The 24299-nt window shown below is 56.1% G+C and overlaps 1 protein-coding gene across 3 annotated transcripts in view; it reads left to right on the top strand.

Annotated features, from left to right (window-relative positions):
* The window catches only part of SMAD7 (SMAD family member 7), a 29446-nt gene extending 22535 nt beyond the window's left edge, over nt 1–6911 (top strand). For all 3 annotated transcript variants that reach the window (XM_070421131.1, XM_070421130.1, XM_070421129.1), the window contains one exon: nt 5823–6911. In XM_070421131.1, the coding sequence (XP_070277232.1) occupies nt 5823–6361 (539 nt within the window). In that variant the 3' untranslated portion in view covers nt 6362–6911. The remainder of the gene's footprint in view (nt 1–5822) is intronic.
* Nucleotides 6912–24299: the final 17388 nt, after the last annotated feature.

Here is a 24299-nt window from a genome sequence, read left to right as displayed (position 1 = left end):
AGGTAGTAAAAATAAGTGGAGCCAGCGTGAGTACTTGGTGAATCATCGAGCGCAGCCAGAGACCGGGAGAGCCAGGAGTGGGCCCATGGCGCTGTTTCGCCCCAACCCCCTTCATGTTAGTTAGGGACCGGCCAGCCTGAGGCTCAGAGAGGGCAAGCCACTGGGCCAGGGTCACCGAGCAGCTTGGCAAAGCCGCTTCTTGGTGTGAGAAAGCTGGACCCCCACACTCAGCCCTAAAGTAGGCGTAGCATTTCCGGGGTGTGTTCTGAAGGGCATTTGCGGAGGAGCCCTTGGGGACTGGTAGCTTTCGGGGCCTGGAGTGGCTGCCCACCCACAGCTCACACCTAGCAGCGTCCTGGCTATGCATCCCAGCCCTGCTCTCTGGCCAAGTGACTGGGCCTCATGTCCCCTTTAGCATAAGGACAGTAGTCGTATGCAACCTCGGAGGGCTGTTTTGAGTCCCTTTGGAGCAGGGCCTGTACACAGTAGGTGCCTATTAGGTGTAGGGTGGGGCCCAGAACTGTTCTTCCACAGGGGTGGGGTGGGCAAAGGAGAAGGGTGGTTAGTGTTTTCCCAGCAGCTGGAGACCCCGAGAGATGAGACCCTAGAGTGTAGCTGCAGGCTGAGCCCTGGCTCCCGCTGCTTTTGTATCCGATCGCCATAACAACACTGTGAGGCTGGCACCGGGACGCTCTGTCGCTGCCAAGGTTCCGTGGGAGGTCGAAGTGGGGTGGGGTGGGGTGGGGTGTGCGTGGGGGTGTTGCACCATAGCCAGAAGTCCCTGAGGGGCAGGATTTGGGGAACTCGGTTGGTTGGGCCCAGGGAGCTGAGAAGTCCCCAGCCTTTGAAGGAGACCCTATGGCTCATCCAGCCCCCTTCATGGAGAGACCCTTGTTACAGAAGTTCCTCTTCCTCAGCCCCACCGGCCAGAACCCACCCTCGGACCTTTTGGTGCAAGTGCTCGACGCGGTGGTGCAAGGGTGGGTCTGAGAGAGGCTGAGGCGCTTGGAGTTCGTTCCCACCCCGGGGGCAGCTTGCTCCAGACCCCAGAGCTGCCCGGGCTGCCTGGGGAATCGGAGTCCTGGCGTGATCTCGCGTGTCCTGACGAGGGTGGAACACGGCCGATCAGAGCTGACCCCAGAGCCCAAAAGGAACCCAGACACCACATCCGGTTTTTATGTATTTACTTTAGTTCTTGGTCCTTTGCCTCTTGAAAACAAGAGCCCAGGAAGGGTCCTTGACCGTTGTGAGTCTTTGGGATGAGAGCGGCTCAGACGGATTGGCACCAGGCGCCCTTTATCTCGGCCCTTCTCCCTGAAGTGGGCCGGCTGCTCGGGGAACTGCCGTTTCCTGAGTTTCCTGACGGGGTGGGGAGCAGGGCCGAGGTGCTGTTAACCTTTGAGATGTCTGTAGTGGGAGGCAGGATGAGGCAACCGCTGGTGGCGCCGGCGTTCTGAGGAGAGAGGACCCTGGACCTGTCGTGGGTGAGGCGTGGTGATGTTTGCGTTCCAGGGCCGCTGGCCTTAACTTCTGGGTCTGCTTTGTGCCCTTCATCTGCCCTCAGCCTGGGTGAGGCCGCCGTTTCTGCCCCACACCCAGCTCCCCTGGCTTCTCCATCCTCGGCTTCCTGCTGGGCTGGGACCCTGGGGAGGGGGGCTCACAGGCCCATCCCACGGTTGGATTTTGGCAGAGAATTATCCCTTTACAATCCGGGTGCCTGCAGAGGTGAGCTGGAGTTGAGACCCCTCCTTGCTCACCTGGTGCTCCAGCCCCCTTGCGCCCTGGCAGTGGGGGGCACTGGAGGCAGTAGGCACCGGCTGTGTGCCTCTGTCCTGCCTCTCAAGTGTGTGCCTGTCCTGGAAGGCCAGAATCTGGGGGACCCTCTCCCCATTAGCCCCACCTCAGGTGGCCTCCTTCTCACGCATGCCCGTGCTCTCAACGGCATGGGGTGACCAGATCTCAAGGCCAGATTTTAGGTGAGGGAAGCGTTTTCTCGCTGGGCACTTTGGGAAGAGCCTTTCCTCCCTGGTCTCATGGTGGACTTCATAGGCCGGAGTCCAGAAAGGGGGGGCGCCCGAGGCACTGGACTTGTCTCTCTGTCCTTCCTCTGTTTTTCCCCTCATCTCTTTACTCCTTCAAATAAAAAATTTTAAAAGGGGAAAATTCTTCCCTTACCTGAAATCTGGCCTTGAGATCTGGTCACCCCATGTCGTTGAGACCCCGGCAAGAGCTTCATTCATGAGCCTCTGGTCTTCCAGAAGGGCCTGGTCTGTCCATTCATGACCAGGGGCTTCAAATAGCGCTTTGTGAGCGGCAGGGAGCTCCTGCTACGTGGCCTTCCCTAATGCACGTGCGCACACAAGGCCAAGGCCCTCCTCCGCACCCACCTCCCCTTCCTCTTCCTCAGCACCCACCTCCCCTTCCTCTTCCTCAGCACCCACCTCCCCTTCCTCTTCCTCAGCACCCACCTCCCCTTCCTCTCCAAGGGTCGATTTTATGCTCTAAGGGAAATGGGGGAGGGGGGCCGGGGGACAACCTTATAGGAATTTTAGGCCGATTCAGCATTTTTTCTGGGATTGCTCCAAAAATTCCCTAAACCATAATAAAAAGAAAAAAATTTGTGAGCAGGCATCTGATTAGTTAGCTTTTTACAACACAGCGTTTCTTTTTGATGCTTAAAATCGCGCAAATACAGTTTTAAAACAAGCCCCTGTGCAGCGTTGGGAGGAGGGAAAACGCCGGAAAAGGTTATAAAGCTGAGAGACGTTAACGAGGGGCGGCGGGCTGCGGGCGAGCCCTTGGCGTTGGTGTCGGCAGCCGCGACAGGAGCCACGCTGGGCTTCCGAGGCCCTCGCTTAGCCCTGGCACCAGCTGAGCCCCGCGGGGTCCTCACCACGAGGCCTGGGGGGCCCCGGAGCGACGCGCGGACCTTGGCGGGGAGACGCTTGTACGTGTGGGCTGTGGGCCCAGTTCAGGGAACTGGGTTTCTCTGAAGATGATGGTGTGCGCTTCCCAGAAGTGAGCCCGAGTGACGGGGAATTTGGGGCAAAGGAGGAGACGCTCCGAGTCGGCCACGCGGGAAGCTGTGCGGGGCCGCAGTGTGCATTCAGGGGGCCGGAGCCGTTGCAGCCGTTTGTGCTCAGAGACGGCCCGGGGCGGCGGGCAGAAGGCTGTGGGGTGACTGGGGGTGACTGGGGGTCCCGGTGCACCAGATCAGGGCACCCGGTGAACTTTCAGGGGCCTTGTTCACACACAGGGACACCCACACGCTGCCGTTTATCTGGGCCAGGCCATTAACCTCCACAGAAAAAGGCTTTTTCCAGGGATGTCTGGCAGCAAATTGCTGGGTGGACTGGCAGGCTGCACAGATGAAAGAGAACCCGCCAGAACGCTCCCCTCTCCCTCGCTCCCCTCAGGCGCTGGGCTGGGCTGGGCTGGGCTGGAGTCCAGCCGACCTCAGGCCCAGCCCTGCCCCAGCCCCTCCCGGCTTCCTCTGCCCCCAAGAGGCCCGTGGGGCGACACGGCCCCCACTTCTTGGCCTGGCACGAGGGCAACTGATCCCAGGCCCCCACCCCACCCCACCCTGCAGCTCCTCCTCCCTCTCGCCGGGGCCGGGGCCAGGTTTCAGGGGGCCAGGCTCCGTGAAGCAGAGTATTGTAAGGCTCCGCTGAGGGTCTCCTGCGCCGCCCTCCCCGTGGCTCCCTTCCAGCCAGGTTTGTTGCCCGGAGCTGGGACGGTAAGGGAGAGCTGCTTACGTTTCCGACACCCTCCCCCTCGGGCGGACGCCCCCTCTCCCAGAAGAGGCGCCCCGCACGCAGAGCCCCTGTTTACGTGGCTGCTGTGGGTCTTTGTGTAGCCTTCAGGGCCGCACTCCCTCGGCAAGAAAGTTCAAAGATTGCCAGCGCTCATGAGTTTATTAGCAGTTGATGGATACTTTGCAGAAACAAGTTAATGCCTGATGAGTCACCTTCTGCTTGGAGCCCTTGTCCCTCTCTTGTTTTTCCATATGTTCCCATGTGTGCGCATGCAAACACACACACTGCAGTGTGCTCGCATTTGGGGACACACAGTCTCGCTTACACTTGTGCTTTATTGGTGCATGCGTTGCGGGGGGGGGGGGGGGGCGGGTGACGGGCCCGTGTTCCGGTTGGCTTTCGGTGGGGGGGGGGGGATTGAGGGAGAGGAACGAGCCCTCAGTTCCCCGTTGTGTGGCTGTCTGGGCAGGCGTCTGAGAAGGCCAGGTGGGGTGTCTGCAGGGTGTGTGCTTGGCTTCCTCAGTGGGTCCGAGGGCACGGTGTCCACTTACTCATGGGACGCCTCCATGCGAGACTGGCTGCTGCTTAAAAAAAAAAGTTCATGGGGCTGACCGGCTCCCAGGTCCTAACATGCCTGTCGCCACTGGACGGATTTGTGTGCTGAGCTGCACTAGAGCAGCAGACGGGGGGCCCCCCAGCCCCCCTCCACCCCGTGGCCACGCTGCAACAACCCCTCTATTCCCCAAGCCCCGCTGTTCCAAAATCAAAAAGGCCAAGCACACCCCGAAAGACACCTCACAGCCAACCCCTCCTTCCTGTCCTAAGCCTTCGCCTCCCGCCCCCCACCCCCACCCCTCTCCCCATTTTTGTTAACAAATACAAGACTTCCGGCTCCGCCCTGCCACCACAAACCGCAGCCGGGTTCCTGCAGCCCGGCCTGGCTGGGGAGATTTATGGTTCCCAGTCTGAGGCCTGCCCCGCTGGCTCCAGCTTAAGGAGGAGTCGGAATGCCAGCCGCCAAGGGCTCCCTTTCCTTCCATACGTCCCCCTTTAAAGAGCTCCGTGTGCCGATTTAGGAAAATCGCCTTGCCAGGATCTCGCCAGCCTCCCAGGCTGCCTGCGGGAAGAGGCACTTCTGGGACGTCCAGGGTGGGGCCTGCAGGGGCGGGAGGAAGGAGGGGGCAGGCCAGGCGCCTAGATGCTGCTGGGAGGGAGGGGAGAAGGGCACTTTAAGGGTGGCCATGCCCAGTTTAGACACACAATCTGGTGTCGGCTGGAGGAAGCTTCCTTAAGGTGGTCTGGGTTAACTGGACTGTCCTAGGTTGTGATGTGGCATTTTGGCGGGAACCCACGCTTCGTGCGCAGCGCTGCTGCCGACAGACACCGAGGGTGGTTTCTCTGTTAGGAAGATTCTTTTGCCCCCAAACACCTCCATTTACATTTTTACCAGACAGCTCTTAGGCCCAACGCACTGATCTGAGAACCTGGTGACAGCCACAGAGACCACGGGGCAGGCGGTCCTGGCGTCTGGAGATCGGGTCCTGCCTGGCCCTGGCTGTGTCATGCTCTGGGACCCGAGCAGCAAGCTTTCTGGGGCCCAGGTTTCTCATCAGGGTGGCCAAGGGCTCAGGGCGCTGGCCTTCAGGATGCCTTCAGCTTACAGAACGAACTCTAGGCCATCTGCAAGGCCTCTTATGGCTTTAACACCAGGACCAGGCCCCCTGGCCTCTGAGCGCCCAGGGATGGGCCTCCTTAGGCCAGGGGGGCACACGTACTGGTGTCTGGGTCCCTGACAGGATGGGGAAGGGGTGGGATGAGGTGCTCCCAGTGAGCCCCCTGCTTAATTAAAGTCGGGACACTTCTACCAGAGGGTCAGGATTTTCAGCCCCAGTGGGAGGCCTAGAACCGGTAGGGCACCCAGCACCACCAGCATCTCCTCCTGTCCATGTGCCGAGAGCCGAGCTGGGTGGGTGGGGTGTGCCTGTGTATGTGTGTGTGGGGGCGCGGATTCCGGGAGGAAGAGAAAGTCCCACCCCCACCAAACATGTCTGCCCTTTTGTCTTGCAGATTCCCAACTTCTCCTGGAGCCTGGGGATCGGTCACACTGGTGCGTGGTGGCATACTGGGAGGAGAAGACGCGCGTGGGGCGGCTCTACTGCGTCCAGGAGCCCTCCCTGGACATCTTCTATGATCTACCTCAGGGGAACGGCTTTTGCCTCGGACAGCTCAATTCGGACAACAAGAGTCAGCTGGTGCAGAAAGTGCGGAGCAAAATCGGCTGTGGCATCCAGCTCACGCGGGAGGTGGACGGCGTGTGGGTGTACAACCGCAGCAGCTACCCCATCTTCATCAAGTCGGCCACACTGGACAACCCGGACTCCAGGACGCTGCTGGTGCACAAAGTGTTCCCCGGCTTCTCCATCAAGGCCTTCGACTACGAGAAGGCGTACAGCCTGCAGCGGCCCAATGACCACGAGTTCATGCAGCAGCCGTGGACTGGCTTCACCGTGCAGATCAGCTTCGTGAAGGGCTGGGGCCAGTGCTACACCCGCCAGTTCATCAGCAGCTGCCCGTGCTGGCTGGAGGTCATCTTCAACAGCCGGTAGCCGCGCGCTGGCGGGCGAGGACAGAGCGAGCCGGGCGGGCCCAGTCCAAACTACTTTGCTGCTAATATTTTCCTCCGAGTGCTTGCTTTTCATGCAAAAGTCTTTGGTCATTGTTCCTTTTTTTTTTTTCCCCCTCTCCTCCTTGTCATCCTTGTTTATGTTCCATTTTGTCTTGTTCTTTGAGAAATAGCTTATGAAAAGAATTGTTGGGGTCTTTTTCGGGGGGGGATCGTACGGTTGGCAAGACACCCCCCATGTGAAAAGGGGAAGCAAAAATCAGTCCCCCTGAACACAGTGTATGAATGGGGAGCAGCCCCTAACTCGGGGGGTCATCGTTTCACTTGTCGGGGTGGGTATGTGAACGGGTGTGTGTGTGTGTTTGTGCGCGCGCACACCCGCGAGCTCTGTGCTCCCAGCCGTGTCTCCCTTGCCCTCTGGACATGCTCAGTGAGGCAGAGACGGCACCCGGGCAGCCTGAGCCCAATGTCTCAGCAGTTGCCAGAAGCAAGGCTCTGCCCTCAGCCAGGGAAGCCCCCGCCCCGCCCTCCCCTTCTAAGGACCCAGGCCTGTCACTAGGCTTCTTAGAAACAACGCTGTGCGAGAGGCTGACCCAGAATCGTTCTCGAGTTTGTCTTGACTCCCCTCCAGCCACCCTGCTGCCATTGTCTTACCTCTGTGGCACCTGCTCCCGGATGTGTCTGAGCTACAGTATTGCTCACCCGGTCCCCTCTCGGGCCCTCAGCCTCTCCCCTGCCCCGGACCCCTCAGGTTTTACCCGGACTCAGAAAATCAGCTCAGCACTTGTGTTGAGCTCTGCTGTTAGACCAGCGAGGGGAGCAGCCCGCTTCCCACCAAGGATTCGGTCCATCATAACCCAAGGTACCGTCCTGGACTGACACCTAACTCTTCTTTCGTTTCTTCTCCAACTCATACACTCGTATGATGTGTTGACACTGCTCTTAGCTCAATGAGCATGTTTAGACTTTAACATAAGCTATTTTTCTAACTACAAAGGTTTAAGTGAACAAGAGAAGCATTCTCATTGGAAATTTAGCATTGTAGTGCTTTTGAGAGAAAGGACTCCTGGAAAAAAAAAACAACACACACAAAACCCTGAGATTTATTAAAGAAAAAATGTATTTTATGTTATATATAAATATATTATTACTTGTAAATATAAAGACGTTTTATAAGCATCATTATTTATGTATTGTGCAATGTGTATAAACAAGAAAAATAAAGAAAAGATGCACTTTGCTTTAATATAAATGCAAATATCAAATGCCAAATTAAAAAAAGATAAACACAAGATTGGTGTTTTTTTCTATGGGTGTTATCACCTGGCTGAATGTTTTTCTAAAGGAGTTTATGTTCCATTAAACAATTTTTAAAATGTATACTTGATTCCATGTTGTCCTCCAGCTCCTTTGTCTTATGATGGGATATGTGGAGAGGGGTGTCAAGAGTCTGGGACAGTTGGGGTCCTCCTGGCCCAGCGCTTGGTTGGGGAGAAGGGGGAGGAGGGCCGTGGAAGGACTGTCCAGAGCAGCCTGCCTCCGTGGTCAGTTCCCTGTGTGCAGTAAGACCCAGAGCTACACAGACACCCTTGTTAGGCGGGGACCCTCGGGTGTAGCCAGCTGGGTGCCCTGAGTTTGTCATGGGGTCAACCTCAGGAAGCTCGGAGTTACGAAAGTGGGGGTTTTTTGTTTTTTTCAAAGCTTGAAAGAATTGAGAAAGGGGTTTATTTTGGGTAAGAGGTTGCATTGGGAGATGGGTCCATCCCTTCCTGCTTGCTCAAGGTCACTGCCCCACTGGTTCCAGGACAGGTTCTCCGAGGGACGCAGTTCTGGGAGGAAGATGAGGGGAGGCTGAGAGTTGGCGCTGGGCGGACTGGGGGGCCACCTCCCCAGCCCCGGGCCAGGCACTCCAGGAAGTGGAGGAACCTGAGAGGCTGCCCTGCTCTGCATCCCCTTCCCCATCCACCGGAACTAGTGACTAGTGACGGGTCAGTCCCCTCAGCCAGCCCAGCCCAGCCCAGCCCAGCCCCGATGGCACTTGCTGGTAAAGTGCCTCTGGTACTTGCCCTGCGGTTTCTGTGGTTGGTCTGAGCCATGATTTAGATTCAGGTTTGCACTAGATGGGCACTGTGTAACTCATGGACAGAGAATAGGGCGGTGAAGGCCTGGGAGGGGCAGGCATAGGGTGGAGGGAGTCCATGGGAAAAAGACAAAGGGGGTGTCTGTAATACTTTTCAACAATAAAGATAAAACCGAAGATGGTCACCAACCAAGAGTTGTATAGGCATCTGATGGGGCTCTTAAACCTTGGATCCGGGAGGGGATGCCTGAGGGGGGGTTAAGATTTTGGGTATCGTAAACTGGTAGACTTTCAATAAGGCTTTTTGGAGGGCCCAAGTAAGAATGGCCAATTTTTCATTTTGCCAAATTAGTGACACAGCAGTACCTCCTCCTGGCACCACCATTTCATTCAAGGGACTTCTAATACAACAATGTGGTGAGAAATACTAATACGTGTCCATTTATGCGCTAGAGCCTTCGTGCCAAATGGCCAACTGGCCAGCTGGCTCATTGAGGTGACGGGGAGCTCACTACCTATCAAAAGAACATTGTGCTTTTTTCTCGGTTGAACTGAAACCTACCTTCATTTATTCTAGTTCTGCGACCCAGAATAAGCCCAGTCCCCACCTCCGAACACACCCAAGGAGGGCTCTAATTACCACCCGTGTGGAGGGGCGGAGGGGCGGGCGGGAGGTGTTGGCTGGGAGCTGTCAAAGGCCTTCAGTTTGCTCTAACTTGCATCAGCACGCCTGGAAGCTGCGTAATGATAGCCACCACCTAGTGCAGTGATGGCGAACCTATGACACGCGTGTCAGAGGTGACACGCGAACTCATTTTTTTGGTTGATTTTTCTTTGTTAAATGGCATTTAAATCTATAAAATAAATATCAAAAAATATAAATCTTTGTTTTACTATGGTTGCAAATATCAAAAAATTTCTCTGTGACACGGCACCAGAGTTAAGTTAGGGTTTTTCAAAATGCTGACACGCCGAGCTCAAGAGGTTCACCATCACTGACCCTATTGAGTGCTTTACTGGTTGCCAGGCAGGGTGCTCCCCGTGGAAGGGAACTATTTCCCATGGGACCCTCTGCAAAAATGGAGGCTGCTTTGAGAGGTTGAAGACTTGCCCAAGGACGCTCAGGAGGAAATGCTTAGGCAGGCCACGGTCTGATGCTCCGTCCACGCCCTGTAGACATGGTTATTGATGGAGTAGGGGTGGTGCCTGTCCCACAGCTCCTCAAAATCAGGATAACATGAGGCACCACGCTGCCGCCTGGCCGGCTGTTTGGGCGGGGCCTTGGGTTTGGAGGCCAGAGCCGTGGTGGCAGCGCCTTCAAGCCCTCCTGTTACCTGGAATTGGGATTTGACATTCAGCCTCAAGAGGTCAGAACTGGGGTGCGGGCGTGTGGATCCCGGGGGGTGGGTGGCTCTGGGTGGGCAGGGAAAGAGGACCGTTTAGGAAAAGCCAGGTGTGGCTGGAGGCCGACACGCCTCACCTGGCCAGAGGGACTTCACCTGAGCGCCTTCCATGTGCCAGGACTGCGCTGTGGGGCAGCCTGCCCTCGGGGGTCTGGGGGACAGGACGCCCACACCCAGGATGGTCCCCAGCAGCACAGGGAGAGGGGGTGTGCCCAGGCCTCACGGAGGAGGCGGCTCCCAGCCCAGGTGGAGTTTGGATTAGTGAGGGGAGAGAAGGTGCCCAGCGTTTTCCTGCCACCTGGCTCTCCCCCTTCGTATTTCAGTTCACCCCTTTTATTTGGGGGTGTCCCCGGGCAGCCGGCATCACTCAGGTGGCTGATCTCCCCTCACCTGGGGGTGTCTCAGCTGCCCCAACAAGAAACTCGGATTCAACCATCTCTGCCTCATCCCCAGTCATAAAATAGAAAACCAAATCCTGCCCGCCCTGCCTCATTTAGTCCCCAGTTATGATATTTCAATATCACCCCCATGTTTCCTTTCTCCATCGCACTAGGACGATTTCGTCCAGGAACTTCTAGCATCTCCTTGACTCTCCTCTACTCCCAGTGGCCTTCCAGCCCCTGCCTCTGCCAACCTCACCCTTTAACCCCACATACACCCCGCCCCCCTTGCACACGCAGACCCTCGGGCCCAGGCACGTAGGGTGACTTCACTTCCCCGCCCTGAGCACGCCTTGCTCACGTGCTTCCAAGCAAGTGCTTTCCGGCTCCTTTAATCAGCTGTCTCCTTACCCTTCAGGTGGCAACTTGGGCCACACCTCCTCCAGGGAGCCTCCCAACTTTAAAAAATGCCTGCCCTGTAGAGATATCAATGGTGTAGGATTCTGCCTCCCCTACTGAACCCTAAGTTCTTGGTACTCTGGGGTCTCAGCCGGGGCCCCAGGTAGGATCTGCTGGCGCAGTGCTCACTCAGACAGGAGGTGGGGAGGGGCAGCCCTGTGGGCTTAGCTTGGGCTGGGAATAATAGTAATGACCAGCACTGGTTGTTTTATGACTTTGTGCTGGGAAGGGTCTCAAGCCCTTTGCCGTGGGCTGGTCCATTTAAACCTTACAACCACCCTAAAGCGAATAGCATTGTCCTTAGCCCCATTCTACAGATAAAGAAACTGAGGTGGAAAGAGTTGCCGGAGGTCCCCCGGCCGGTAGCATCAGATTTCATCACCTCTGTGCAATCTCATCTCCATGGGCGGGCCTGGGTCACGAGCTGACTTCGTCGGGCACATGTTTTCTCTAAAACAAGTTCTGGTTAGGAAAGACCAAGCTGGTCTGATTGCTGAACCGCCGAAGCAACGCCCGACATCTGTGCAGTTCGTAGGCACCAAGGGCCTCCCAAGGGTTTGCAGCCCGGGGCGCCCGCTGCAGCAGGAAGCAGGCAGGATGAAGCAGACCCTCCGATAGGTGAGGGACTGACCCAGGACAGCCGCACCCAGTCTGCGCACCAGGCCCAAGTTGCACCCAAGTCCACAGCAAACACAGACGTCCCGAAGGGTCGGTCAGACCCCTCACCCAGCCTGCTTTGTGTCAGTGTGTGTGTCACAACAGCCAGGGACTGACCAGTGTTGGGCAGGTGGGCCGAGGGTCTGACATGACAGAGGACATGAGACACGGTGTGGGTTTTGCAGTCACACAGACCAGGGTTTGAGTACTGTAGTCTCCTGGGGAAGTCACTTAACCTCTCTGAACCTCAATTTCTGCAGCATAAAATGGGCATTACACCTGCCTCATGGGACCGAGGGGGTTTAGTGAGAAAATACATCTGGAGAGCTGGCCGTAGGTAGGAGAATGAGGTAGGACTGCTAACGCCGGACCATCCTGACTACAAAGATGGCCTGTCACTGTTTAATCTTCTAGAGCAGTGGTTCTCAACCTTCCTAATGCCGCGACCCTTTCATACAGTTCCTCATGTTGTGGTGACCCCCCCCCCACCATAAAATTATTTTCGTTCCTACTTCATAACTAATTTTTGCTACTGTTATGAATCGTAATGTAAATATCTGATATGCAGGATGTATTTTCATTGTTACAAATTGAACACAATTAAAGCATAGTGATTAATCACAAAAACAATATGTAATTATATATGTGTTTTCCGATGGTCTTAGGCAACCCCTGTGAAAGGGTCGTTCAACCCCCAAAGGGGTTGCGACCCACAGGTTGAGAACCGCTGTTCTAGAGGCTCATTCAGGCATCGGGGTTAGGGATTTCCAACCTTCTTTCCCCTTACAGGGCAGTCAGGAGCACACAGTGTCTTCCCCCCCTTCACACCCTCCCCCCCCTCGTGTTGGTAAGTGAGCTGAAAGAAGAGCCAATGAAGCCAATTGGCAGTGGGGGGAGGTCTATATTGGGGTGACCCTTTCCTGCTCAGAATGCTAGCAAACCACTGAGACCAGGCCAGAGAGGAAGTTGAGGCCAGCAGTGTTGTAAGAACCAGGAGTCTGACCCAAGGGGTCAGACCAAACCTGGGTTCAGCAACCTTGGTATTTGGGTTCTGGCTCGGAAAGAATTCAGAGCCAAGACCCCAATGTAAGAGAACATTTATGTGGTAAGTTACAGAGGTAGAAGAAGTAATTCCTAGAAGAAATGGGCTTCGCAAACAAGTTCTGGAGGTAAAGGAAGGCCTTGGAGCTTGGGAGTGAGGAGCTGATAGGAAGGTGCCTGGGAGGGGGAGGGAGAAGGTAAAGGCACGGGCGTGCCCCCGAAGGGAGAGCCCCTGGGTCCTCTGTCCTAGGGGCTTTAAGGGGGAGCGTTTAGGGCGGTCCCAGGGGGAGATCTCAGGAGACGATGCTGCCGATGCTGCCGTTGTCCAGGTGGGCCCTTTCAGGGTTGGGTCTCCACTGATTGATTCCTGGCGCCAGGGCAGGGGGTCATGATTCCACTCAGCTGGCCCTGACATCAGCGGTGGCTGGTTTTGTTGCTTATCTGGGCCTGAAGCTAAAATACAACTGAGGCCTGGATGATATCTCTAGCCAGGGGTCCAAACCACATGCCTGGTGATTGCTAGGGGAGGAACAGTCACCTGGGGGCGAGGCCCCACCCTCCAGCTGATTGCTAGGCACCTGGGGCTTTCCACCTGGTGACCTTCCGTACCTGGCCCATCGTCCTTGCTCTGCTCATGTCTGTCTAACTGCCTGCAGCAGCAGTAACCAGGACAGGAGGACTGGGGAGCCCGGGCCAGGGAGGAGGGGGCGTGCCACTGCGCGGGGAGCAGCCTGCAGAGCCCGGGGTTCCTGGCGCTGGAGCAGCAGGCCCGAGCTGCCAACTCAGCAGTTTTTCCGACCAGAAGTGCCCCTTCTCTTTCTGAAAGTAATGATTTTCTAAAAATGGATTCCTTCCCCTCCCCCAGCTGCAATTAATCTACTAGAACACAAAGTGGCCGCTGGAGAAGGCCCCTTGTGAATTTGGACCCGTGCAAGCCTTTGATTAATTCAGGGACGATTTACTGGCTTTTGAGGGGCGGGGGGGGGGGGGGGGGGGGGAGAGCGAGGGCACACGGCCTGTGTGCAGACCGGGCCAGACTCACCTCTGGGTCTGCCTGGTGCCCAGCAGAGCCTCAGGGACCAGGAGAGCTGGGAGCCTCTTTGCAGGGAGCCTGTCTGATGAGCCCTCCTCAGGATGGAGAGTGCAGGATCTCAGACCCCGGCGCCACGGTCACCCCGTGGACATGTGTGTCCTGAGCCTTTATTTACACTCTGGGAGCTGCCCTTTTAGTAGAAGCCGCGGGGGAGAAAGAATATGATTGCTTTATCCTGAGACAAGCCTATGTCTATGTTAGGTAGTAGATGCAAACTTGAATTATCCACTTGGAGGCTGTGTCCTTGCGCCCAGCGCTGCTCTCGGCGTGGTCCCAGGCCATGTGAGCACTCTGGTGGAAAAGTCTGAGATGCAATCTGTGCCTTGGTTTACAGGTGGGACACAGAGGCATGGAGGTAGACAAAGAGGGTCTCTTAAGGCTGCATTGAACCAGAAAGAAAGATGGCTCATTGGTAGCTAACGGTATTACATCAGATCCCAGCACCGCAGAGGGTCCGTTCACACACACTTTCCTATTGAGTCTGGAGGGAGCTCTGATGATCCCATTCTAGAAGAAACTCCTCAAAGAGGTCCAAGACTTACTTGAGTACCTAGCCAAGCAGTGGCCAAGCCACACCTGGCAGCCCTCCTTAAGCCTACACCGGGGGCTTTAAATCCAAAGCATGCCTCCCCTGCTCTGTCCAGTGACCCGTTCAAACCCCTCCTCCTCCACTTGGAATTCCAGATCCCGGCAACACTGAATGTCTGTGGCAGAGGCGTTTCATCCTCAGGGAGTTGCCACGTGTGCCTGCCATTTCCTGGCCTCCATTGCGTTTTGTTTAGGGTTATATGACTAGTTCTGGCCAAGGGGCTTTGAGTCGAGGTTGCGCCTGGCCCCTCTGGGCTAAAGCATTGAAGAACTGGTGAGCACAGTGGCCCAGCTCCCTCTCCCTCTGCCACAGGGACCTGGAAGGTGTGTTGAAATGATGGAGGCACACGATGAAAGCAGCCTGGATCCCGCATCACCGCCCTGGAAAGTCGCTGGGTCCGCAGCAGATTTTGTGTGAACGTGCACCTTGTGTGTTACCAGACTGAGACGCGGTGGCTCGTCCCTCCAGCTGCATCCCTGACCCATTCCACACACTCGGGTGCTTGACCCGATCTGTCTTGCTTTCTCCTTTTTATGGAGCTTGGTCTGGTATCTCCAGCAGGACTGGAGCTCCCTGCGGTCAGGCACCAGCTCTCATACCTGAGTCTCTCACAGCACAGAGCCCAGCTCTGGCTCAGAGCAGGTGCCTAGTAAACACCTGCTGTAATGGCTAGGAACCAAATGCAGCCCCAGGAGGATTGCTGGGGTGCCCTCCAAGGGCACAGCCTCCCCTCTCTCACCTTCTACGAGGCACTAGTAGCCCCTCCCCAAACTCCTTCTCCAACCACCCATCTCCACAGGAGCAAGTCACAGCCACAGCCCAGCAGTGTCAGCTGAGACCCAGCCAAGGCCAGTGTCCCCCAGGCTTCTCCCTCGGCCAAGGAGAGAGGTCCAGGGCACAGCTCTGGCTCTGCTGAACACGTCCGTGCCAGTCATCAGATGACATTCCCAGAACATCTCTCTTCTTATCCTGCTGGGTTTCCCCGTAGCACTGTTTGACTTTATATGAATTATATTATATACACATTTTAAAAAAACGATTTTTAAAATTGATTTCAGAGAGGAAAAGAGAGGGAGAGATAGAAACGTCAATGATGAGAGAGAATCATTGATCGGCTGCCTCCTGCACGCCCCTACACTGGGGATTGAGCCCACAATCTGGGCATGTGCCGTGACCAGGAATTTAACCACAACCTCCTGGTTCATAGTCGATGCTCAACCACTGAGACATGCTGGCCGGGCGTATTGTATACACATTTAACATTTTATTGTATACTAGAGGCCCAGTGCATGAAAATTCATGCACACGGGAGTCCCTCAGCCCAGTCTGCGCCCTCTCACAGTCTGGGACCCTTGGGGTATGCCCACCTGCTGGCTTAGGCCTGCTCCCTGAGAACAGATGATCTAAAAGAAATAATCATATCCTTGAGTAAGGATTTTTAAAAAAGGCAATGGTTGCATGAAAATTCACTGCTGGCGGGGCTGAGAGGACTGGGCACCACCATCTTGTGGCTCTGGGCGCCGCCATCTTGTGAGGGTGTGACGGTCAATGAGCATATCATCTCTTTATTATATAGGACTAGAGGCCTGATGCACGAAATTTGTGCAAGAGTAGACCTTCCTTCCCCTGGCTACCGGCACCGGCTTCCTTCCAGCCGCTGGGACCCGGGCTTTCCTCACCGAGGGAGGCCCCGCCCACCTGTCGCAGCCCACCAACAGTCGGTGGCCTGGGCCTTCCTCTGCAGGGCAATCATGGGGTGATGGCCAGGCCCCCGATCAATCTCATGGCACCTGCCTTGGCTGGCCTGGCACTAGTGGGTGTCAAAGCATGGTCCTGGATGGTCATCCAGATGGTCGTCTGGATGGTCATCCCACTGTTTGGCTGTTCAGTCAATTTGCATATTACGCCTTTATTATACAGGACCTCCTTGGTTGTTCAGTCAATTTGCATATTATGCCTTTATTATACAGGATCTTCTTGGTCATTCAATTTGCATATTACACCTCTATTATACAGGATCTCTTTGTTAGTCTGGCTATTGCCTGACTCCTCCAGCACAGGGTGAGCATTGATAGCAGGGACTCTGCCCCGGTCACTGCCGTATCCCAGGATCTAGAATAGTCCCCAGCACTTAGCAGACACTGGACAAATATTTTGGGATGAATCCATGTTGAATGACTACTTAACTTTCCAACTGAAATATACGCATTCAAGTTCCAAGTGAATTCATTTTTCCCCAAGAAAAGTGAGTTTGTACTTTCTTTGTAATATTTGCGAAAAGACAGAGTGCGTTCTTATATTTCAACCCCAGAAGGTGAATGCAAAATCTTGTCTCTCAGGTGATGGTAGCAACGAAACCACCACCACAGTCATAACAATTCAATGCCTGCGTGTACTGAAGGCTAAGTGAGCCAGCCACTCCCCACAAGGCCTTTGGTGTTGTCTCTAAGGTGAGGGTTTCCATTAGCCCATTTTACAGGGGAGGAAGCAGAGGCCCAGAAAGGGGAGCAGAGCGGGAGCCAGGTCTGCCTAACACTGCAGCTCTTGCTCAGCCCCGTGAGCCCCCGTGGGCAGCTTCATAGGAACAAATTCTGTTCCAAGGTTGAGATGTAGCCCGGGGCCCACGGCCCACTCAGGCAAAGTTGTCTTTGCCCGGAGACTGGCTCTGTGCCAGGCTGTCCTTTCCATTGGGGTCTGGGATCTGTGCTACGTCTGAGCCTTGTGTCACCAGCATCAGATCTTCCACTGACACCCGGCAGCCCGGGAAATGACAGTGCCCGGGAGACCTGTCCGGGAGACTTGTCCCGGAGGCCCCGCTCGGGGTAATTCCAGAGCCGGAAAGAATTCTGGGAATAAAAACAAAGACAGGAGCGGATGGCAGCCTGAGGGAATGGAATGGTGTGGGGTGAGAGTGGGGCATTCGGGACGGAGAATTTTATTTTATTTATACAGGGTTTTTTCTTTTCAGATTAAAAAAAAAAATACTGAAAGTAAAAATCCAAAGTAAAAGTTATTCTTAATGTCATTGTTGTAAGTGGGGAGAAGGGTACCAGGAGTCTGACCCGTGGGGTCAGACCAAACCTGGGTTCAGCCACCTTGGACCTTGGGTCCTGGCTCGAAAAAATTCGGGCCAGCGCCGAATGCCATGCCCTAAGCATTTTATGGACATAAACAATGACGTGCCGAACCCAAAGCCCCTCTGTGCCCGTGCTCACGTGTGGTGGTCCGAGCAGGGGTTGGGATCAACAAGGATTGGAGGCAGCAGAATGCAATCAACAGGACGTCTGTTAATGCTGACTTGCCTGTGTGTCGCCTGGACTCTACCTGACTCGGGGAATTCTTTTTACTTAACTCTGCCGAGAGGCGGGCTGAAGAGCAAGAGGCCTGCTCCCCCAGCCGCCCTCGTGACCAGGTACAGGCGTGCGACCTGGGGCTGGCCCGTCGATGCCCTCGCTCTGGTCTTACAGGCAGGAGTTGGCAACAGAGAGGTAGGGCTGCAGGAGCTCCTTCTGGGGGTGGGCAGTGGCCACACCCCATGTCTGTGGAGCAGCGGAGCCCAGGGTTTGGTGTCCAGGGCTGATGTCAGTGGGGGTGAGGGGGAGAGCCATCTGGTGCTCCATGGGGGCTGGTGGGTTCGCAAGAGGCCAGCTCTGGGGAGTGGGTACACCCGTGAGCACGGGTACAGAGGGGCTTTGGGTTTGGCAGCCACCCTGCCACAGAGCTCTCTGGCTCGCTGTGACTTGCCCAGGACACCGTCAGGACACTTCTCCTGTGCTTAACTCAGCCGGAATAATTTTCTGTAGCCACAGCTACGAAGACTGACCATGGGTGAGAGAGGCCAGGAGTGGCAGAGGGTATGGATGCTGCAAAGCCAGCCCACTGGGGCCTGGGAGTCTCTGTCCCTGTCGATGGTGATGATGGCCATGGGATCACCCCCACCTCATGGTCACTCGGGTCCTAAGCAGGTGGAGGCCACCCAGCAGGGGCAGAGTGCTACTTACAGAAGCCCTTGGGGATGCTGCGGGAGGACCCAGGAATGCAGGAGGCAGTCACGAGATGTCCCTCCGTCCTGAGAGCATGCAGTTTTTTTAAAAAAATAATTCTTTATTGTTGAAAGTATTACAGATGTACCCTTTCCCCCCATTGACCCCCTCCAGCCCGCCCCCCCACCCCATCTCCCCCCCTCCTCCCCCCCCGCCCTAGGCCTTCAGCCATGCATATATGCATACAAGGTCTTTGGTTGATTACCTCCCACCCTCCCCCGCCTTCCCTCTGAGATTCGCACTCTGTTCCACGCTTCCATGTCTCTGGATCCACTCCGTTCACCAGTTTATTTTGTTACTTAGATTCCACATAGCAATGCGATCACGTGATACTTGTCTTTCTCTGACTGACTTATTTCACTTAGCATGGTGCCTGAGAGCATGCAGTTTTAAAGCCAGGCCACCCTTTGGGGCAGCCGGGGTCTGGCCCACGGTGGGGAGGATGGGTTCTTACTTTGAGGCAAACAAGTAACTGTGTGGCTTGGGCAAGTCATTCCTTTTTTCTGGGCCTCAGTGTCCTCACCTGGTTCTCTGGGGTGTGGACAGACACACTGAAAGGCCTGCTCCTGTCCTAGTACTTCCAGTAGGACAGCAGGTCCTTGCCCGACACGTAGTAGGTGCTCAGAAAGTGTGGTTGACATCGCCAGGGAATGGCTGGCCCAGTGGAGGGTGTGGCTGGGGTCTGGGGAGCTTCTCCTGGGGACTTAAGGTCTTCCTCTCCTTGGTCTCCACAGGGGGGTGGGGGGTAGGCACACAGCAGGCGCTTTCTGGGAAGCCATCCCCAGCCTCGCCCCAGCTGGCTAGAGGAGGCCCCATCTCCAGCCCCTTTCCCTTGAACTGGAGCCAGGAGGTCCTCACGCATTACTCACTGGCGGGGCAGCCCTGGCCCAGGGCCAAGGCAAACAGGCCTCCAGCCGGCCCGGGGGGCTGGTCTGCCAGGCTTGGGAGCGGGAGGCACCCATCCATGCCCGGCCCCTGCTTCGGCCAGCCTCCTCTGCCCCCTGCCAGCCCAGCCCAGCCCAGCCGAGAGGTCAGGCCTTGGCCCAGCCTCCGCCAGCCTTGGGTCCGGCAGTCCCTGTGGGGCGGGTGCTGCCGAGGGCCTCGCTCTCTGCCAAGGGAGAAGCCACCAGTGCTTCCCCTATGGCCACTGCAGTGGCTTCACCTGCCCCGACCAGCCCCCGGGACAGCAGAGGAGGAGGAGGGAGCCAAGGCCCCCAGACCTGCATCTCAGGGCAGCCCCATCGACAGAAATTGACTGGTGATAATGTGTTACGTTCAGCAAATGTGGTGCATTAGAAGGAGTACAGGGAAGGGGCAGGCCACCTGGGCCAGGAAGACTTCCTGGAGGAAGCGGGGCCTGACAAGGCCTTGTACAGCCTTGATGGAGGGTTGTACAGTGGGTGTGGGTCTCAGAATGTGATGGGCCTGAGGACCGGGGAGGGGGTGGGGTAGAGCATGAGAGTCGCGGGGCGGGGGGGGGTAGCTAGGTTAGGGGGATGTGGGCAGGTGCTAGGGGTCCGGCAGGCCATGTTGTCTAGAAGCCACCTTTCCACCTGTCCCTCCTTCTTCCCTCCCATCCAAAGTGCGAACACCTATTGAGCACCCACTATGAGCCAAGACCTCTAAGAAGTATTTTCCCTGACTCTCACACATGGGCCTGGCTTACAGAAGCAGGCTCAATAAATATTTGTTTAAATACAGAAATGGCAACCACAAGAGACATATTCTTGCCCTCAAGGAGCTTATCTTCTTGTGGAACAAAAAATATAAAATTACAAATTGTGACAAGTGCTATAAAGGAAAACACCGGAGTGCCAAGAGGAGGGGCGGGGGGGGGCGGTGAAAAGTGGGCTTTTAGACTGCTAGTCCTGGGCAAGTCATCTGACATCTCCACGCCTCTGTTTCTGCCTTTGTAAGATGGGAATGAAGATACTGCCTGCTTTACAGAGTTGCCCATTAATTTTTTCCAATGATCAAAATTAGAGAGTTTTAATATTGACACAATTTTCTAATCCGCAATCTATATTTAGTTTCCATGGTATTAATAATGTTTTTTTTTTTTTTTTTTTTAAAAAAAAAAAAGCTTTGAGGTATAGTTCATATACTATACAAGCCATCCATTTGGAGTGTGCAACTCCACGGTGTTCAGTATCGTCACCGATGTGTAACTGTCCCCGCTGTCGATTTTAGAACGTTTTCAACTCCCGAAAAAGAAACCCTGTGTTCACGTTGGCTATCGCCCACTTACTTCCCACCCCAGCCCTAGGGAACCACAATCTGTTTTTTTGTCTATAGATTTCCTTGTTCTGGATATTTCATAGAAGTGGAATCATAATACAGGCTCTTGTAACTGGCTCCTTTCACTTAACATAATATTTTCAAGGCTCATCCCTGTTGATGTATCAACACTTCTTTTTTAAGGAAACTTTTCAAAAAGAGCAATTGTAAATTCACAGCAGAAGTGAGTGGAAAGTACAGAGTTCCTCCACACTCCTTCCCCTCAACCACAGCCGGAGTCCCCCCCCTGTCCCCGACACCCCATGCCAGGAAGGTAGGTACAGTGTGATACCAGACTGTTACAGCCCAACACGGACACATCAGCCACAGTCCGTAGATTACCGTAAGGTTCACACACATTGGCTGGAGAATGGCCCACGATACGGATATGCCACATTTCATTTATCGTATTAAGACTCCGTAGGAGGCCTGCAGGGGCCCGGCGGAGGGCCCGGGGAGCCTGTCTTCCCAAAAGGGGTGCCTGCAGGGAGCAGCCTCGCTCCTACCCTGGCTGGGCTTCCTCCTCCACGGGATTTCTGCTTTCACCTGTGGCTTCCCCTCATTTTCATATCCCTTTGAGGATCTCCTTTGGCTCTGGCCTGTGTCTCCTTGGCCACGGTTCCCTCCCTCCCCCACCTTGCACTTCTGGCCTGCAGGGGTGGGCAGCAGGGGATCTGGGGACCCTTGGATTGTGCAAGGCCCTGCTCATCAGACTGGGTGAGGAGAGGGAAGGGTGTCTCCCTCCCTGTTACCTTTCCCCCAGAGCAACGGGGGAAAGCTTTCTCGCTGCCCCCGCTGGCTTCCTCTGCCTGGGGCCTCACCCTGGCCAACTGTCGCATGGCGGTAGCGTGGCTGGAGGCCTGGCCAAGCGGCCTGTCCAGAAACAGCCAGTGCCAGCCCTGGCCTCTCCCTCCTCTGCACAGGGCCTCTTCCTCCTGCCTGCAGGTTCCTCATTTCCACCTCCGCTTCCTCTCCAGCGCAGGCCCCATGGCGCCTAGAGGCAGAGCCTCAGCTCTGATCATCCCTGTCTTCATGGATACCAGAACCTCTGTACCCACTCCTTTGTCATAGGGCAGACTGCACAGGGATGAGTAAGGCTCACCTGTGGGTTCAGGGCCCTGGTGAGATGGAGATGTAGGAGGAGGTATGGCCCCTGCCCCTCCCACCTCCCTACCCTCCACCCAGGTCCCTGCATGTGAGATGGACAGGCATCATGCATGGGCCGTGGCCCCGTTCAGAGAAGGGAGGTCAGCGTGGGCTGCAAGGCTGGGGCAGGCGTGGACTGGATGGACCCGGTTCTCCGAGGTGGTGGATGTGGCTAAACACTCGGGGATCTCAGCTGAGGGTCCCAGAGGGTTTAGCCACATCCTCCCTCTGACTGAGAGGGGACTTCCGTGCTGTGGTGGGCAGAGAGCTCCCCATAAGGAAGGGGATCCTGGCCGCGGGGCTAAGTGAGATGCCACAAACTGAGGCCAAAAGCATGGACTGTGGCCCAGGCTGCTTGGTTTAAAAACACCTGCTGTGTGACCGTGGGAAAGTTACTTAACTTCTCTGGGCCTCAGTTTTTCGGTGGTGAACTAGATGGTGATCACAGACGGTGTCTTAGACTCTCAGGCTTAGAGCAAGGCTTTCCACAACTTGACACTGTTGGTATTTGGGGCCGGATGCTGCTTTGTCGTGAGGAGCTGTCCTGTGCGCACTGTAGTCTCTCTCCTCGTTAGACCCCATTAGCACAGCCTGACCCTAGTGTGACAACCAAAAGCATCTCAGACGGGGCCCAGTGTCCCCTGGGGCAAACCCGGCCTGACTGAGAGCGCCTGGCTCGGAGGCGCACACAGGAGGTCGGGGAGTTGAAGTCTGCACTGCACTTAGAACAGGGCGTGGCCCAGAGGAAGCGCGGATCCTTCTTATCTGCTGTTATTATTACAACCAGGCAGCAGAGGCAAAACCAAAATAGAAAACAGAGTCAAAGACAGAAGAGCATTTCTAACACACGGTGACTGCAGCGGAGAGCCGGAGATTAAGGCGGGGAAAGACTGTGCATTAAAAAAATTCAATTATTGGCTTGACCAAACCTTCCCATTATTGGATCTGTTAACCAGAATGCACATGCAGAGACCTTGTGGGTGCTCTCGGGGTGCTGGGCCCCCCTGTGATAGAGGGAGAGGGAGACAGACCCCCTTCTCCCCAACTTTACTCAGAGAAAAGCTCCGAAACGTTAACTTTCTCCACCAGGGCCCAGAGGACAGAGCCACCAGCGACAGCGACAGCAGGGCCCGCTGGCCGGGCGTTGTAGGCGCAGCCACTCACTCACCCGTTCGTGGGAAACGCTCACCGATGGCCCACGTGCCAGACATTCGTGGTCAGGAGGCAGGAATGTGAGTGGCGCTTTGACAGGTGGCCAAGCTTCCGAAAGAGAGAGAGGAGGAGGATTGGCGTTGACCTCGGCCCGGGGAGATGGTGGTGGGGCCTGAGAAGGCGAAGGCCCCGAGAAGGTGAATTCCGGGGAAGGGCGGTGTGGTTCTGTGGTCGGCGGCAGCACGGGCAGCAGGCGTCTGACCCGTGGGGTCGGACCAAACCGGGGTTCAGCAACCTCGGTACTTGGGTCCTGGCTGGGAAAGAATTCAGAGCAAGACCCAAACTGTAGGAGCCTGCAAGAAATGGGCTTAGGAAACAAGTTTTAGAGGCCAGGAGAGGGCCCTGGGAGCTGGGAGTGAGGAAGGTGAAGGTGACACTCCTGGGGCCTCGCAGGAGGGGAAGGGGAAGGGACAGGCGTGCTGCTGGGAGGGAGAGCCCCTGGGCCCCCCTTCCTATGGGTTTTAAGCGGGGGAGGGGCTTTGCGGGGGGTTCCACAGGGAAATCTCAATAGATTATTCAGCAGTTTCCCAGGTGGGTCCTTTCAGGCTCTAGGCCTCCACTGACTGACTCCTGGATGCCAGGCAGGGGGTCATTATTCCACCCAGCTGATTCTGAGGTCAGCTGTGGCTGGTTTAGTGGCTTATCTGGGCCTGGAGCTGAAATACAACTGAAGCCCAGATGTTATCTCCAGGGAGGAAAGGTCAGGGGTCCAACCCTACTGGGAACAGAGCCATCTGGGCATGCTAGCGGGGAAACGTCACCCCGGGTGCACCTGGGGCTTTTCACCCTGGCGACCTTCTGTACCTGGCCCGTCGCCCCTACTCTGCTCGTGTCTAACTGCCTACCACGGTGAGAGGGTGGATTGGGGTCCGCTTGTGCACGAGGGGCCTAGAGCTGGAGGGTAAAGGCAGAGCAGCTCTCCACTCTGGAGCCTGAGGATTTGAGGGGAGGTTGGGGGAACCCAGGTCCGCAGCGAGGAGAGAAGGGGCTTGGTTTTGGCTCAGAACCACCCCCCCCCCCCGCCTCCTCAGGCAGGGGGTCTGGGGCGGGCCCCTCAGGCAGGGATGGGGCTTGGGCTCCAACTCCTGCCTGCGGGCCCCGGGTGGCAGACAGAGGCTCCACGGGACTGCCCAGGCTGGGCCCTGGCCTGATTCATTGCTTGCCTGATTCATTGCTTGCCTGAGTGATGCTCCACCTCTGTCTCCCCAGCTGAGAAATGGGACGGTCCATCTGCCTCCCAGGGCCCTCCCCCAACTTGAGCATAATTGAATGTTGCCTCCAATTGCTTTGAACTCCATGGCAGTCAGACAGCTCAGCAGGAGGAACAGTTTGGAGGCCCCTCTGCCCGTGGAGCAAACCCCAGGCCTGACCTTCAGGGTGCAAGGTCACTGGGAGACCCAAGGGAGAACACCCCCGGGCTGGGCAGGGCTGGGCAGCAGGAGGCCAGCCCAGTGTGAGCACCTCCTCTTCTCCGCCATCTCAGCCCCCTCTGGTGCTCTTTGCTCTTGCCTGGGGCGCCAGGAGGCAGCCGCCTGGGCAGG

The sequence above is a fragment of the Myotis yumanensis genome, unplaced genomic scaffold (assembly GCF_028538775.1).
Source record: "Myotis yumanensis isolate MYYU_CA2020_CCGP unplaced genomic scaffold, mMyoYum1.0.hap1 SCAF_7, whole genome shotgun sequence".
NCBI classification, from domain to species: domain Eukaryota; kingdom Metazoa; phylum Chordata; class Mammalia; order Chiroptera; family Vespertilionidae; genus Myotis; species Myotis yumanensis.
This window is presented reverse-complemented; position numbering and strand designations above follow the sequence as displayed.